The sequence below is a fragment of the Scatophagus argus genome, chromosome 20, assembly GCF_020382885.2.
Source record: "Scatophagus argus isolate fScaArg1 chromosome 20, fScaArg1.pri, whole genome shotgun sequence".
Lineage (NCBI taxonomy): Eukaryota > Metazoa > Chordata > Actinopteri > Scatophagidae > Scatophagus > Scatophagus argus.
The window spans coordinates 12,855,695-12,873,136 of NC_058512.1; the positions used below are offsets into that span (position 1 = coordinate 12,855,695).

A 17,442-nucleotide genomic window follows, 5' to 3' on the forward strand; every position below is an offset into this window, starting at 1 on the left:
GTAGAGGTCGTCAGTCTGTGATTTCCAGGAATATGAGGAAGGAAGTTTCGTGATTTGCCCACTTTCTGTCACCCTGGCTTGCCTGTATATTTACTGGCTGTCTGAAATGCATTGTGTTCTAACACACACACACACACACACACAATACACACACCATTTCAGAGAGTGGCAATCGAAAAAAAATGGATAATGGAAATAGTCACCTGGAAGCCTGTAATTCCCTGTAAAAGATGAGCTCATTGAAGCTCCATCATGAAAGCTTTCCTGGCAGATACAGCACCCTGGTGTCTAGCCCCTTGCTCTTTTGTTGTCAAACCTAGCTTTCCAACTAATGTGTGAGGACGTGAGATATCTCGTTAAAACACTTAAAACACTTGTCTTTCGTTGTAACTTTTGTTTTGGATTCAGCTAATTGCACCCTTAGATATGTTTAGATAGACTACTCACCATGGCAGTGTGAAGATGTCTGGTCACAATGGGAGCTTGATGACCATTCGCTGTAGTCACGGTAACCCCTGGTGTATGTCCTATGATGAAAAAAAATTCAGTTATTGTTATCTTTGTTAAACATCATCTTCTTTCATATCCTGTAGGTGGCCTTTACATATTCCAGAAAAACAGCCTCTTCTTGGCATGTTATCTGGTTGTGAGACTTGTTTCATAAGCCTCAACAGGATGGAATGTATCATCCTGCAAATTACGTGAAAGCATGCGAATCCATCTGTTCTCCACGTGAGATGGTAATGATGCAAACATGCGCTAGACCTGGCAATATGATAATATAAATGGTGATTTTCACAACCAGCACATGTGTTTTTGGGGTGTATTGCAAATGCTGACATCTTCCATTCTGTTTGTTGTTTTATTTGTTGCAAACTGTTTTTGCATGACAGTTAAGACAGTTATGACTCTCATGCTGTTCTTATGCCTTGATTCTGTACTTCTTCATATCTTATATTCAACCGACTGTGTTGTAACTGCTGTATTGTTGCTTTTAGTACACTTAAACTGCCACCAGTACTCTTTCGACCACTATCACCACTGTCACAACTGCTACTACTATCCTGCTACTACTATCCTGCTACTACTGCTATACCACTGCAGCTGTAGTAGTTGTAACTGTGAGAGTACAACTGTGATACTTTTTACTTTTTAGTCAATTACATATATTTGACAGATATAGTTACAAGTCTACATACAAAAATATATGATCAGTTTATAAAATGTAGATGAAGCTATCCTGCATTAATGGTACTTAAACACTGATGCATAAAAATAATAATCCAGTCACTTAATATACGTGTACTAAAACAGTCTGAAACTGATTGTTCAGCTTGATAGGTGCTTGTGAATAGTAGTGACAGTATTGGCATTGGTATTAGTATAAGCATTAGTAGTGGTGGTTGTAATTAGTTGCATCAGTGGTGTACATCTAATAATTCGGCTGACTTTTCTGTTGTAGCTTCATTTACAGCTTTAACTTTGCATTAAATTGCCCTCTTCTTGAAATGGTTGCCGTTTCATTTCCACCATTGTTCAAATCACAATTCCATGCTGCATGCTTGCAGTGGTATTATTTACATATATTCCACAGCTGACACGATTATCATCCCCTTCTGTGTGGGTGTGTGTGTGTGTGTGCGTAATAATTATCTGCAGTCATGGTTTCTGTTGAACACCAAGACATCATTGTCATAAGTTAAATGAATTAGTGTTCATCAACACGTGTGTGTGTGGCTTAAATGCTTGTCCTGTTTTCAGATGCTGGTTGTCATGATGTCTTTAGTATAATTGTTTATCATATTATGTCCCCTGAGGGAAATTTGTGTCATGTTTGTGCTGCTGTCCTCCTCAGATCTGTGTTTTTAATAAGAATAATAACACCCACTGCCACCTTCCATCAGCACCAGCTAACTTCCCCTTCTTCTCCTTTTTTTCTTCTTAAATACTTACCTTCATATGATGCTACCTACTCATTAGTTTTTTTTTCTTTGCAGTGTGTATGCAGGAACGCTGCAGTAATTTTAGAGTGGTTTTCTCATGAGCCGTGGCTAGTCATACTGAAAGAGAGAGATTACATATCACGTCCTTATACATCTTTTACTGACACCATGCAATAATGGATAGTTTTTTTGCATGCCTTTTGGGTAATTTTCAGAATGTCATAAATATTTTATTAAGCTGGTTTTACAGCTTTTATTGCCTTATGTGCCATATGTCAATATTATCAAAGTAATTCTGCCTAAATATTCTGATGTACTCTGAACAAAGAAGCTCTCAGTTATTCAAAGCAGTAATTATGTAAGCCTGGCTCTGATTTCCAACTCACTATAACTGCAGCTTTGATCTTGCTTTCGCTTATTTGTTAGCTTCACTGGGTTAAGTAAATTATCGTTGTTGTATTGGGCACAGAAGGAGAAAAGAGGAAGGCTGTACAAACTGACTTTTATTTGTGTGTTTGTGTGTGCAAACACCCTCCTTTCCTCATTCATAGTGACTGATAACTTTAACTAACTGCATTTGTTTGAAATACCTGCTTGTTTTTAAAAGAGAAAGAGTGAAAAAGAACTCTGGACAAGATATTTCCTATAGTTAAAATGTGTGTGCCATGTGTGCTCGTTAGTGCCAGTGGGTATTACAACAGATAGGGGTGCAGTAAGGATAGCTTGTGATCTCTTTGTCAGCAGCCAATGAAAAAGTGAATGTTAGAGATAGATGGAAAGAACAACAAGCAAGAGACGGCAGGGGGGCACTGGAGAAACTCAGCTTTATTGACCAAAGATAGAGAGAGGATACAGACATCAGAAAGAGAGCAAGAGAGAGAAAGAGAGAGAGAGAGCAAGAGAGAGAGAGAGAGAGAGAGAGAGAGAGAGAGAGAGAGAGAGAATGTGACAGAATGAGTTGTCATAACCATAGAAGGGGTGGGGGGGGGGGAGAGAGAGAGAGAGAGAGAGAGAGAGAGAGAGAGAGAGAGAAGTCTGAACAATAGAAAATGGCTCCTTTTTAACAGTCCATACAACTGTGAGGGCAGGCAGACAAGGAAAGAAGAGAGACCCCTACAGAGTCAGAGGAGTACTGCAGGCTTGGCAGTGGAGCTGGTAAACTCAACAAGTCTATTGTTCATGTACAGCTCCTTGCATTACAAATACACACATACACACACACACACACGCACACACACACAAACACACACACACATACACACACACACACACACACACAAACACAAACCCAAACAGGCAACCAGGATTGGTCAGGCTTCTTAAATTATTATTTTTTTTGTTCTCAATGTTTGTTGAGATTGTGATTGCATTTCCTTTTGCAGGTACGTAGAGTGTGTGCCTCTTTGCTCTGATGCACATCATGTGTGTGCATTACATCTGGAGGAAACTAAGACTACACATTCAGGAATATGCTTCTCCGCATAGCCTCCTCAGTTTTTCAAATCAAATGGTCATGCAGTGAATATGTATTAGCTAATCTGGGACACTGAACAGGACAATGTGAGTAATTGTCCCCAGCCTACACAAGCCTTGCAGTCTGAATGCTGCAAATAAATTTAGTAAGGGATAATAACTGTGACAAAACTGCTCAGGAGAGCCATGTTGCTGTTTTTTCCTACTATGATATCTATTGTGGCAAATTTGACCCAAAAGAAAAACATGGATGTGGATAAAAGCATGTGTTCGATATTATTTTGCAGTTGAATTTCAACTGTAATGAATTAACTTAAATCTGGAGTGAATTAGTGTAAAAACTGTGTAATGGTCAACAGCAATGTAAACTCAGTGTAATTTGCATTTAAGCTGTCATGTAGATCCAGTGGTGTGGTTATTTAATTTCTTGCCTCTACACAATGTTTTAAGATCCTCAGACGTCTTCGAGGCCCATCGTAAAATGCCTGGGAATGGTAGCAGCCGCCAAGGGGACGACGTTGTGTGGGGTTAATAGTGAGATTACACACAGCAAAGCAGTGAAGTTAAAGGATGAAAATATACAAAGCTTGCATTTGTGCACTCATACAGTCTTGATATGACATTGTAGGACATCAGAACAATGTCTAGCATCCATAACAATCAGAATTATCTCTAGTTCTCTATATAGATGTGGAAAATAAAATCATAACTAAATAGAATATAGAGCATATTTACATTCTTTATCTACACAGAAACTAGATCCAATGGGTCTAGTGGTGGCCAATCACACAGCCAACGGGATTGACTGACAGCAGCAGCGGCCAATCACCATAAAGCGTGCATGTTTGAAGGTCAACAACAGTTGAGCACTGACAGGATAGTTAGGAGGTTTGATTGTATATCTGTACACAAAGCCATGTATGGAAAGAACTGATACCCAGAGGCCTTTCAGTGCTGGAAATCTGTTGCCAACAAATATTGTCTTTCATTATTTTTATGACTATTATGACTTGATGAGTGAGAGATATGAGTTAGTACTCAGTGTAGAGATGTTCTTTACTGTCTGGTAAAGACCAGCAAACAAATGACTGAAGAGAAAGAAAGGAAAAGTGCTCCATTCTGAGGAAAGGTTGTTGAGGCTATTCAGGTCAGTCGCAGTTAGCCAAGTGTTAATCTTTTCCCATGTGAATGAAAACATTTTGATGTCACTGAATTCAGCAGTAAATAATAAAAATCAATCATATTAAGATCCAGGCTGGATTTGAATCGATTGTATTACAGTTACTTGCTACCCAGTTCACATTATTTGGATCTGAAGAGCCTCTGTAACCTCTTTGAAAATGTCTGGATGTATTCTTCAACCACCATGTCTGGCCTGTGTAACTTTATTCATCTCAGTCTGAGAGTCACTTATTCCTCTGTTGTGTACATTGGCAAAGTGTAGTTACTAACTCTCCAGAAATCAATTCAGCAGTTACCTATTGAGCATCAGCAACCTCTTTACTCCATGTATCACGAAAGACATTTGAAAAGAAGTAAAATCTTTCCAGAACATCCATTATCATTCAACAGAATGAGGATGATTACTGCTTTTGAGAGCTTTTCTGAAAGCCAGACACCTAAGTGTTCTGCATTATAATAAATACGATGTAACAATGACATCCAGGCCACATTATTTGTAGCACCCTTGTAAAAGAGGGCCTGGTTGGTGACTACAGCATGAGCTGGCAGTGTTTTCAGTCTCTTTGAATTGTAAGGAATATAATGGATCTCTGGCTGCCTTCTGCAGAGGCGAAGCAAATTTAACACACAAAAAGTTGAGCAAGAACTGCACTTTCCCTAAAAGCTCATTTGAGCACAACTCTCATAGTTTTAATTTAGTAAAATTGTAGTGCTTGTTAATATTCATTCAACACAACTTTGTGCCCAGGCTGTAAGTGGTAACCCATGTTTGTTTTCATAGGTGGAAATACATGTTCCTTTGCTGCCAGTGAACTCATTAAGCTGCCGTTAGCTTCCTGTGCTCTATAGGAAAAGCTGGCGTTACATCCTACTGGCTGCCAAAAGGTGTTCCACAGCTTGTTATTGGCTGCTGAGTTAGGAAGTACTAGAATAGGAGGAAATGACCTCAGCAGTGGAATAGCTAGAGATAGTGGACAAAATGACAGAGAAGGAAAGAACAAGAGAGACTCCTGTTATTACTAATTATGGTGTCAAAAACCTCAGTTTCACACAGGTGAAACAGGTGTCCCAACAATTCAGTGGCCTTTTTTAAGTTTCAAGACAAAGAGAAAAGAAAATGTTCAGGTAACAATAGCAGACTGAATATAATGTCTTATAAAATTTCTAATGATTTCTATTTTGTTTGTTAGAGCTCTCAGTGTGGAAGAATGAAGAGGCACATAAAGAAACCAAGGCAACAAGTACCCTCCTCTCTGCCCTGGTCAGAGAGAGTCTGTACAAGGAAGGGTGGGTGGGTTGTTTGAATTTGTAGGTTGGGTGTGTGGTTGTTTATGTGTGTATATCTGGAGACAGCGGAACAGAATTTGTCGAGCAGGGATGTGACTGGATAGAGAAACCATTTCTGTCTTTTTGATGTTTTATAAACTGTCATATTAAAGATGATGATCTAGTTGATCCTTAGAGGCATACCGTTTGGTAAGACAGCATGGCAATGTAACAGATTGTTCGCAAAGTCTTATTGACCAGTGAGAGTAGTTCTTATAAAATCTGGTTTTTGCTGTTTATCAGCAACCATGAATTTTCATTTCTGTTTAATTTAAATTCATGTGTGTTGTCTGAGGAGACAGGAAGTGGGAGGGCAGAGACTCCATGGTGACAGAGAAGGTAACGAAAGAACAGAGATGTAGAGGTAATAACATAACCGAGCAAAAAAGTCAAAGGTCAGACAACAGCGAGTGTGCGTGCATGTATGTGCCAGCCGATCAGAGTCCAGAGGAGGAGGAGGAAGGCAGGGCTTCTGTTAGTAACCATCCAGGGAGAGAGGAGAGGAGAAGAGAAGGGTATTGTGGGTAATAATAAAAGGGTGGAAGAGGGACAAGATTCAGTCACATGAGGATGCAGCACTCGCAGCGTTTCCTCTTGTCTGTACCTGTGGTAGGGGTGAGGCCGGGCGGCGGAGCCGTGTTGGCTTCAGGATTCGCGGGGGGTGAGGAGGCGCTGTCAGGCTCACGGCCATCAGATGACAGTTCTGTGCTAGCGGCCTCAGACGTGGCTGGCCGCCCCGACACGAGATCGGCTGCTGTGCCATCAATCATGGAAAGATCAGTGACCGTCTTCTCCCTCAGCGATTTCTCATCATCTTCGTCGATGAGGACCACCTCAGCCTTCACGGCACCGTCAAAGCCAAGCAGCCGCCTGCTCTCGCTCATGTCCTCTACGTCCTGGTAGCCAAGGAACACCATGGTAACTGGGTGCTCTGCGCTGGCTTGGGGCGGGGAGGTGAGCTCGTCAGCTGGGTGGGCCGAGGAGCCGGGCTGGGTTGTGATAGGAGCAGAGGGGGGTATCATGCCAAGACGGGTCTCCCTCTGGAGGGTGACCTGGGCTGGTGGGCTTGAAGGGATGGATGGTGGGGCGCAGGAAGGTGGAGACAGATCGTCCACATCTGCTGGGGAAATGTAGGCTTGCGGGGCAGCTGGGGTCATGGTCACCTGATCCCTGCTGACATCACCTCCCTGCACGACGGGTCTGGCAGCTCGCTGAACCAGCTGGTCAACCTGCGCCGAACTCCAGCCATTCTCCACAGCTGTGGTGGACACACCCCCAGAGGAAGTAACCTCATAGACCACTTTTCTGCCATCATCGTAGACTTTGACGCCACGTGATGCCGCGTCAAGCGGGTTCACACGGTTGGCTGACAGGATGCGCTGCTCGCCGGTCTGCGGATCGTGCTGTACGTTGATCTCCATGGCAAACATTGCTGTTAGGAGGAGGGGAGGGAGAAGAGATGGGGAGGAGGGAGAGGTTTGATGCAGAAGGGAGTGGGGTTTCAAGGAAAAGTGAAGGGGTGTGGAGGAACCAGTGGAGGAGGTGAGGGGTGTTGGGAGGAAAAGGTGGAGGGAGTAAAGCGTGAGGAAGGGGACACAGTATTGTCTGATAAAAATGATGTCTATAATATGAGTTCATCCTGCAATATATGCAATTAGTTAAAGATGAAACACAACCTTAACTTCTACTGCTACTACTGCAGGTATTGTGTGTGATTAAGTCAGTTAGAAATGACAACTAAACTGTATATTTACTCTGTTCTTTAAAAAGACCTCGACTTACTTAAGAAAGGAAAAAATGTGTCTAGTTAGTCCTTAGACAATCAATCTTGATAAGGGACACTTCATGAAGTGGTTGTAAACACGTTTCCTTCTGCAGTAATGTAAGTTTTCAGTGCAGAGTAAATATTAATAAATAAATATACTTTTACCTTTTACTTTACTTACCTTTTACACCACATGTTTATAAGATGTGATGCAGTACTTGAACTAATCTATCCAGTATTGTATAAAGCATTTACAATGGGTTCAAAATGAACAAACTATAACATGAAAATGTTGTCTCATGTATTCCTTAGTGATAAAACAGAATAATATGATTTTCTATAATGACATAACACTGTGAAAAGAGCCATTCTGCACTTTGGCTTCACTTACTTTTACTTGCAAAAATATTTTTAGACTAATACTAAGACTATAATTAAAAGAAGTGAGTACTTCTTCCACCACTGAGAGGCTGTATTGGTATTATAAGAGTAAAGAGAGACAAAACTAATACAGTCAAGTCTATATTTATAGCAATACCATCACAGAGGTGGAGTTATGAGTTAATATTAATAATTATTATTATTATTAGAGATATGTTAATACTAATGTCATTAGCACTGTGCTGGTTGCATATTTTTCCCAACACACTTGGATGTAAAACTATTGAAGTTCACAAGAGATTTGACCGAATTTATTCAAACGTGTCTGTATCTATGCCTGTCCACCCTCCATGTGTCCGAGAGTTTGTCCTGGTAATCCAACTTGGCTGTGACCCAAAACCTTCCTATCCTCCCTCCCTCCCTCCCTCTCTACCTCAATTTTCTCTCCTCCCTCACTCCCCTCTCCTCCCTCTGTCTTACCAGGTCTTGATATGGCGTTCTCTCCAGAGGCAAGTGGGCTGGTCCGGGGCTGCGTGGCCAGGATGAGGTGGTCAGGATCGGGATCGGTGCAGTCCGAGAGCGGGGCGGACATGCAGCCGGTGGCATCTAGTGAGCAGGAGCACAGGAGGGGAAATGACACATGGTCAGAGGGATGTTGGAGGCCGTGAGGGAGAGCCACACACATACGCACATACACAATCATACACTGGGCACACGCTGATAAACACACACGCACGCTGGGTATGCACACATACACTTACCTCAGTGATGTGTAACCACAACCTGACACAAAAACACACACACACATACAGCCCAGTCCCCCAGTACAGAAACTAACCACACCCCTGAGTGACCCTGCCCGCCCCCATTCCACACACACACACACACACACACACACCATCTAACTCCTAACTCTCTGTTTCTATGTCTACTGCAACTCTAGCACCCCTGAGGTTCAGTGCTTATGCAGCAGAAGTGTGTGTGTGTGTGTGTGTGTGTGTGTGCGTGCGCCCATGTATATGTGTATTTGTTACTGCTTTGTGTGCGTGTGTGTTAGTGTGCATGTGTGTGTTTTCAGGAACAAAGCTTTAGGGGCTTACAGGGCTTGCTAGTGAATAGAGGAGGATAAAGCCAGCAGCTACAGGCTGCAGAGTCATGGCCTTGTGTGTGTGTGAGCTTCAATAGTCTCGCTGAGCCGGGTTCTGTGCGTGTGTGTAAGTGTGTGTTTCAGTGCAGGTATATATGTATGTCTATGTGTGCATCACTGAGAGTTCAAGAGCGTGCTCTGGCCTGCATCTCTCCTGCCTCAGCGAGACTATTATCCACACACAGACACACACACACACATGCAGAAATAGAAAAAGAGGGACCCCACTGCTAGGAACCAACAATAACTCAGGGGAGGATACCATCCCAATGAAGTGTGTGCATTTTCTGTGTGTGTGTCATCGCTCATACCTCCATCCTGGGTCATCAGACTCTGAAAGACAACAGGAGAAAATCCATATGTGTTATAACAGAGTGATATTTAGCTTTGGAACAATTATCATGATTGAAGGCTTTCTACCATAAAATCTATTATTTATAAACAAAAAATGGATATATTTAATAATGCGCTAATATTTCACCACTTTGTTCCTTGGAATCCATTTGAACAGCAACATTCATTACTGTCTTTTCTATCACTTCTTGTTCAAATAGTGTCAGATGAGCTGGTGTATCCTGTTGCTATGTAAAAAATAACCGCAGAAAAATCAGTGGGCAATTTAAATCATTATTTTACAGCTCTTTATTTTTAAACTAAATTTTTAAACGTAAAGCTGCCTAATTCATCTCATTTCATCTGTCAGCAAAATTATTGTAGTGCACTTCTACTAAAGCTGGTAGCTCGGAGCTCTACATGCACCTCATACAAGGTTCTAGACAGATCATGTTCTTATACCTTCTGCAGGTCTTCTATTGAGCGCTCCGTCTCTTTCAGACGTTCCCGTAAAACCTGCTCTTTGGCTGATATCTGGGACTCTTCACTCTCAAGAGCACCAATTTCAGACTCCAACCTACAAACACAAAAAAATACAGGGGAAAAAATGCATCACAATATTGTAAAAGTTCTGGCTTGGACAGCACAGCTTAAAAATGAATCTTTTAGGTAAAAGGCTGAAAAGAGATTTGGTGAGGGACATTTAAAAGATGGATATAGCAACAATACAAGGAAGCTGTTTGGGAGGAGGACCAGGGTTGCTTCCTCACTGACCGCCAGCATTCACAACACTTCAGACTGTGCTCCTTTGGGACCCGAGGAATTTGTGCATCAGAGTGTGTGAGCATGTATGAGATGTTAAGGTTCATAACAATGCTGTGAACTTTTGATGCAGTTGAGAGAGAGCATCAGAGCGTAGATTTTTAGTGTGAACATGCCAAATTCATCTGTGAACTGTGTAAACTGTGCACATTATCAACATTTCAGGGGGAGGATATTTTTGGATTTGTTGGGTTTGAAAAAAAAAAAAACAAACAAAAAAAATCCCCAAAAAACAAATCAAGGATTATGTCTTGAATGTTTGCCAGAAAACCTGGTTCCCTGGCTCTGATCGCTGAGGTTTAACCGGACAAATCCCTGCAGTTTAAACTCATCACTTCACCGTCTGCCAGTGTCTACTGTGCTGGTTCTAAGTTCATCTTCAGAGGGGTGATGTTTGGATGTTACACCCCCCCACTGATATATACATTACCCTTATATACACACAGTATAAATATAACCTTTATTTAATCAGGTAATCTCACTGAGATCAACATCTCTTTTACAAGAGCAGAGCAAAAAGCAAGAGGGAGAGACTAGCACGCTCTTTGCAGAGGCTGTGGTGAATTGGGTTGGAGACGCAGTCGAGCTGTTCTGTAGCAAGAGGTAAAGCTTTGATTGGCTGCATCTGCCACACAAATCTGTTGTTTGTCTCTGCTCAATGCAATCAAGCACCACTTTGGATGGGATCTGACAACCAAACAAAGCACAAGACAAATTTCTTATCATTAAAGTGTGCTCTTGTAACAGTGCCCTTGCCCTTGCCATTGTCTGGATCAAAATAATCTGCACAGTTCAGTGTGACTTGAAATCAGATGATTAAGAAGTCTGTGTATTCAAAAACAACAGACTATTGTCTCTTGCTATGGCAGTAACATAATAAATATAGTAACATGCATGAGTCTATTTTAACACCATTATCAACACTGAAAAAAGCCAGAGTCTTATCAGAGTGCATTGTCCATGATGATGCAGCATATCAGGCTTATGCTTTTTTCATACCTATAACATTTTGTAGATGGCATTAAATAGGAGAAAATAACTTATCAGTATTCCAACCATGATACTCCAACTTTCAGCACTCACACTATCTTGGATAGGTTTTAATCATTTTCTCCAACTTTATAACTGGACCTGTTACTGACTGTATTTTGTGGTCTTAGAGTCTTAACAGCAGTGATATTTGTGATATTTATAAATACAGTAATGCTGGACTGTACATCCTGTATTTAACTCAGCCTTGCTGGTATGAGAAACAATCACCCAACCTTGGGCTGAGCTGCAAGGACTGCATCACAATGTGTTATCAGTTTATGTGAGTAAGTACTTACTATACATGGAACCCTAAATATATCAACACTTTTTTCTGGTTTTAGAGTATTGCTTGCTCACCTTTCAGGCCACAAGAGCACAGAGCATGCGAATAGGATATGCTGAAGGATTCAGTGGAAGTAAAACAATCAATATGTTACATTAATCCTTTCAAAATATTCACAGTGTTCACAACATCATTTTACTTACTTATGAGGGTATTTTTGTTGATGCTACAAGCTAATTAACATACTTTCATACTTTCAAAGAGACACCTAAGCTGAATAATGCAGTTGCACAGAATCATGGGTACAGCGTGACATCACTGTAGGTAAAAGAATGGAACTGTTAGATGGAGAACCCAAAATAGAGGAAAGCAGGCTTAATGTGGTTTATATCTTACTGTTCAACTTTTATTTCACCTTTTCTACTGCTCAATAAAAGGTTTACAGCTATAAGACGCGAATCAGTGGTACAATCACAACATAATTTCTTGTCCCATTAGTGACCAAGTTAACTTACTAACTGTCATTTGTCTGTCTCAGAGCAGAGATGTGTGCAGTTTAAAAAAATTGTCTGTGTCCTAATACATGAACATAAATGGGCATGAGTCACAAAGACCCCCAGATGCTCTTTTGGACCACAAGCTATAGCCTCCAGTATTTGTCACTAATGTTGTCTTTTTGACATAGAAAATTCCTTGGGTCCTGTTTTACCCTCACCAATGTCTTTTCTCTCTGTAGCAGATGTACCCCGTTGCGTCTCATGTGGCGTATCTTCCCTGCTCCTCCCTGTCTCATTTCCTTTTTTCCCTTTCTGACGGGAAATGGCTTTTACTTCTGCTTCCTCTAAGCTGCATGAGGTCTTTGCCAAAGTGGACAAGGAAAAAGATTTGCGACAAGAGGAAGACACAGCTTTTTCACACTACTACATCACTGCTAGTTCAGACAGTGTACTATGAGGGGCATCCCACAAGACAAACGTTAGAAATATTCACCCATGAAGCATATCATCCTGTTGGCATCGTCTGACCATAAATTCTTTAAATTGCTTATAACACGAGAATAAATTCTCTAAATCCTATTTAATATAATCTAAATCTCTGTGATGACGACCTGTCACCTGGAATGAAAAACTACTCTAATATCTGTGTTTTACTCCTGTGGGGCCTCCTGCTGTGTCAGTAGCATCTAATGAGTTTATCCACTGTAAAAAATTGGTTTGATTGTAGGTAAAAATTGTAGGAAAGAAGTGGATATGGAGAAGGTTGGGATGAAAAGTAGAAACTGGGTGGTTATGAAAGGAGGAAGGCAATCTTTTTGAACATCCAAAAATAATATACACAAACAGTACATCACAATACAATCCTAAATCACCACTGCTAGATTAACCTGAAAATGATTCACCTCTCTTGATAATGCTTCTCATTTCCTAGAGTATAGAGAAATACACTAGTCATATTTGTCTGGCGCCCTCTAGTGATCAAACCACAAACATGACCAAATTTGTGATCACAGGAACAGAAGTTTGTGGTTTGTTTCATGACCCTTCAAATGTTCAAATTGTTGTATTTTCCACCTTCATCTCCCTAAAATTATACTCATTAATCCTACACGGAGAGAAGAAACAGTTCAGTTTAGAGGTGTATTACACTGGATACTGTTCTTCTGAGGGCAGTAATACCTATTTTTAAAAGAAAGAAAGAAAATAGTTTGAAATGAAAACAAATCTTACACACTTGAACACATCATTAAACATCTTCCCAGGTATTATTTCAATGTATTTTGCTTCGTTGCTGTTTAATTTCCCATATTCTCCATGGCCCTTTTACAGCTTGTGCTAGGTACACTGTTACATAATTAAATAGGCACAGTATAAACAGTTCTGCATAATAAAATATACTACAGAGACCTACATCTTGCAAAAACAAACATCGATTGACTAACTAATCAATCTGAAATTTTTCAGTTTCTGACTGTCTGTCTGCAGAGTGGGTTATGCATGAGCAACAGAGACCTTGCATTGTCCCTGTCTGCCCTCTACTTCTTCCTCACCCTCTCTGTATATTTGTGTGGCTGGTGGTGTTGAGATCTCCATTACAATCCTGAGAGAGACCAGTGATGTCACTGTCCCACCCTGTCAACTCACCGCATGCAAGTTGCTATGAGCACGCCTCGGTGGGCAGCAACTGCTTTCCACATCATACAGGAGGAGGAAGAGCAGACATCTGCTTTTGTGTGGTGTATGTGTGGTGAATATGTGTGTGTGTGTGTGTGTGTGTGTGTGTGTTTGTGTATGTAACGCTCAGGCTGTCAGAGTCACAGAGAAAGACAAAAGCAATGACAGACTCAGGGTGTAACAGAGAGGAAGCTGAACCACATTGTGTATTTATACATGATACTGCATGTGTGGACTGGACTGAAGTACAGTTTGTCTCCTGGAGTTTCTCTAGTATATTTTAAAGAAGAAGAGCTGCTTGGAGGGTGAAAGGAACTGATTGGAGCCACATTTTCAAAGTTTAATATGAAATTTATTTGTAAGGCAGGTCAGTTTTCAATTCTCTGCTATTTTTTTTGCTATCACCCTAAAACTGCCCAAGATAGAAAAGAGAAAAGAGAAAAGAAAAAGCACTTTACTTAATAAGTTGTTTATCATTTATAAGAAATGTATTAACCTTTAATAAATGGTTTACTGCACATTACAGTGCAGTCGTAAATGGATTTAATAGTTAGTTAGTTAACGAATGTATTTAGCAAGAACCCCTTGTGTTTGCACCTACAGATGGAGGATATATATATATATATATATATATATATATATATATATATATATATATATATATATATATATATATATATATTATTATTATTATTTAAATACTAGGAATAAACAAGGATATGATTCCAATAATGTTTTTAAATAAATGCAGTGGTGACCAATGAAGATCAGTAGCCCCCACATTCAGTGCAAGGACAGTCAAAGCCAACACACACAGTTCAGTCCAATGAATGGTTCAGTGGTGAAGCTAAACAAGTCAACACTGATCTGCTACATCTTTAAGAAATACTGATCAAAGCTGTGTCGTGTATCTGCAGTGCTGGGTGTACTGGAGGTGGCAGAGGTTTAATACAGTCATGCAGTGGTCTGCTTGCTCCTGTATCTATCCTGAATGTCCATCAGTATTCAAGATCACAAACAGGATGTGAAGATTGAAACTCTGATTTACTGTCCTGTGCTAAAATCCACACACAGCTCTAAAGATATATTATACATCCCTTTCTATCTCTGTCTTCATCTGTACCATTGTTTAGAGTTCAAAGGGCACAAAAGGCAAATTACAGGATGTGCTGTGGGCAACATGACAGGGCAAGCAGAATGGATCCTAAGTATATTGTACTATACACCCAAAGTACTCCATTAGAAGTAGTAGGAGGAGTTCCATGAAACATATATTAAGCATCTTGTTATGTTGCATCTCTGTTATTATGTGCACTCATGCTGCTGAGGTAGCACTTTAGCTGTGTATTTATTACAATGTCCAACAGGCTGTGTTTTCCTTCAGTGAAGGGCCTTGGGAAGGTGTTGATAACATGCTCAAGGGATTAATAATAATAATAATAATAACAATATCTCTGTGTCCGATTGATAGATGAGCATGCCTTAGTTGTCTGTGAGCTCCTGCTCCGTCCTTGAGAATCACTCTTGTATTATCCTTAATTCACAACTCTGAAAGAGACTGCGAGACTCTGATCAAAGAAGGATCAGTCTCGTGATGGAGGAGTCGTTTGGAATTCATCTTTGTGATCAAAAGACCTTGGAATTAAGAGGCTGTAGGAACTTTCACTTTTCTTTTCGATGAGCATTTCTATTATTTGTATTCTACTTAGTCACTTAATCATAGTTTAGTGCATGAAAAGTCAAAAGTCAAAAACCCCAAAGATATTCAGTTTACAAGTTTATGAAAAAAAAGCTGAAAAATTGGAGAAGTGGAGAAGCTGGAACCAGAAAATTTTTAGTGAGTGAAGTGATTAATCGATTATACACAACTGCATCTTAAACTTGTTATGTCACAATGATCACATATAGCCCTAACATAAACTAAAACTTTATTTAGATTTAAACCAAATTTTTTGGAAGAAAAACTTGTCCACTCAGGGAATTTACTGTGTACTTTATTCATTTAATTTGTATTCTCATCTGAACTGACTATAAATGACAGCTTCAGTTTAATAGGGTTACACTGTAAAATACGAAGACAAAAGCCAGATCACAAACACTCCGGCGTCCCTACGGAATGACAAGACATTTGTGTTTTTTGGAGGACAAAGTACATACTCATTTTCTCTTTTTATTTTAACACAACTTCTTTGCCTTGAAAAGATTTGTTTGGAATCAAGATAAATATCAAATAAGGTGAAACTTGAACCAAGTGCATTATTACTCCCAGTTTATGGTGAAGTGGGAATTTGGAAAGAAAAGAAACATGGCTGTGGATCTAATTTTATCTACAATAAATGGCCAACATTAATCACGTTTTTGACAGTCTGTCACATACTTTGACCAGTTTTGAAATTCAAAGCAGATTTGTTAGGTATAATTTTGGTGCCTGCAGTTTGTTTTCACTGCAGTTGCATTCAACTCGTAGCTTCTGAAAGGCTCATAAGTTCAGAAATAAGGGCAGGTTCTCTACAAGCTACTGAACTACAACTGAATTCCACTTTTCTGGTCAGCTGAAAACTATGTGTCCTCATCCTGCCACTGTGGGACAAAAAACAAATATTCCAAGAACGTTATGTAATATGATACAGGGCACTTTAAAGGGCTTGTTGCAATAAGAATAGTTTCCTGCAGCCAGACAGCTTGTTGGACCTCATGTATCCTCCATCTGACTCTTTAGGACGGTTTAGTAGTTCAGAGGATTTCTGGTCTGGTAATTGATTGATAGTTAGACAAGATTAGATGGGGTTCTATTGATATCCTGTAGAGAAATAAAGTCACTGCAGCAGGAGGAATCAGCAGGGAAGTTAAACCCATTACTCTTAGTCCACATAGCCTATATAAACAGGAAAAGAGAAAAGAGATCACTTGGCTGATACTTAACTCTATGAGGATGCTACTAACAAATTCTGACATTCTGATAAGTCAGCTCATTTGCTTTCAGTTAGTTGATAAACACAGAAATAACAATATCTTATCTGTTCAGTGAGGCACCTGGTAGGTTTAGCTCAGCACAAACACAGGCAACCAGCACAGACTCCAGTGGAAGATGTAAAATATTTCAATTACAGAATTACAGTCCCTGCTAACTAACAACTAACTAATTAACCACTCTAGTTAGTTATAATAGATCAAGGTAACTAAATATGAGGTACACATACTGTAAGTATATGTTAAGTAGGGTTAGAGGGGTTAGATATACTGTAGATGCACAGGGTTATCTCCCTGCAGTAGCCTACTTTTTTGAACTTATGCTGCAGAATATCACTGACTCCTCTGAAATACAAACAATTTCTCCTGATGGCTCCTCTAACAAGTTGAGAAACTTGTCTCATAGCTGTGGCAGGAAACGCAATATAAAACCCACAGTGCTCCACTGCAATGACGGCTACATCTGCATGGCGCTGTCTGTGCAATGTGAATCAAGCAATAATCCAAAAGTAGCATGGTGTGGGTACGTGTGGGGCCAGTGCCACATTGTGAATGGGCCTACTGCTGCTGCATGTCTCTCTCTCTGTTTACTTAGCCTGTCCGTGTAATGATAG

The 17,442-nt window shown here is 40.3% G+C and overlaps 1 protein-coding gene across 8 annotated transcripts in view; it reads right to left on the reverse strand.

Moving 5' to 3' along the window:
• The window catches only part of LOC124051377 (A-kinase anchor protein 2), a 78,728-nt gene that overhangs the window by 29,734 nt on the left and 31,552 nt on the right, over nt 1-17,442 (reverse strand). For 7 of the 8 annotated variants that reach the window (XM_046374686.1, XM_046374688.1, XM_046374685.1 and 4 more), the window contains 5 exons: nt 10,013-10,127; nt 9,529-9,550; nt 8,551-8,676; nt 6,529-7,356; nt 448-527 (listed from right to left, as the gene is read on the reverse strand). In XM_046374686.1, the coding sequence (XP_046230642.1) occupies nt 448-527; nt 6,529-7,356; nt 8,551-8,676; nt 9,529-9,550; nt 10,013-10,127 (1,171 nt within the window). The remainder of the gene's footprint in view (nt 1-447; nt 528-6,528; nt 7,357-8,550; nt 8,677-9,528; nt 9,551-10,012; nt 10,128-17,442) is intronic. The other variant, XM_046374690.1, reaches the window with a different exon arrangement.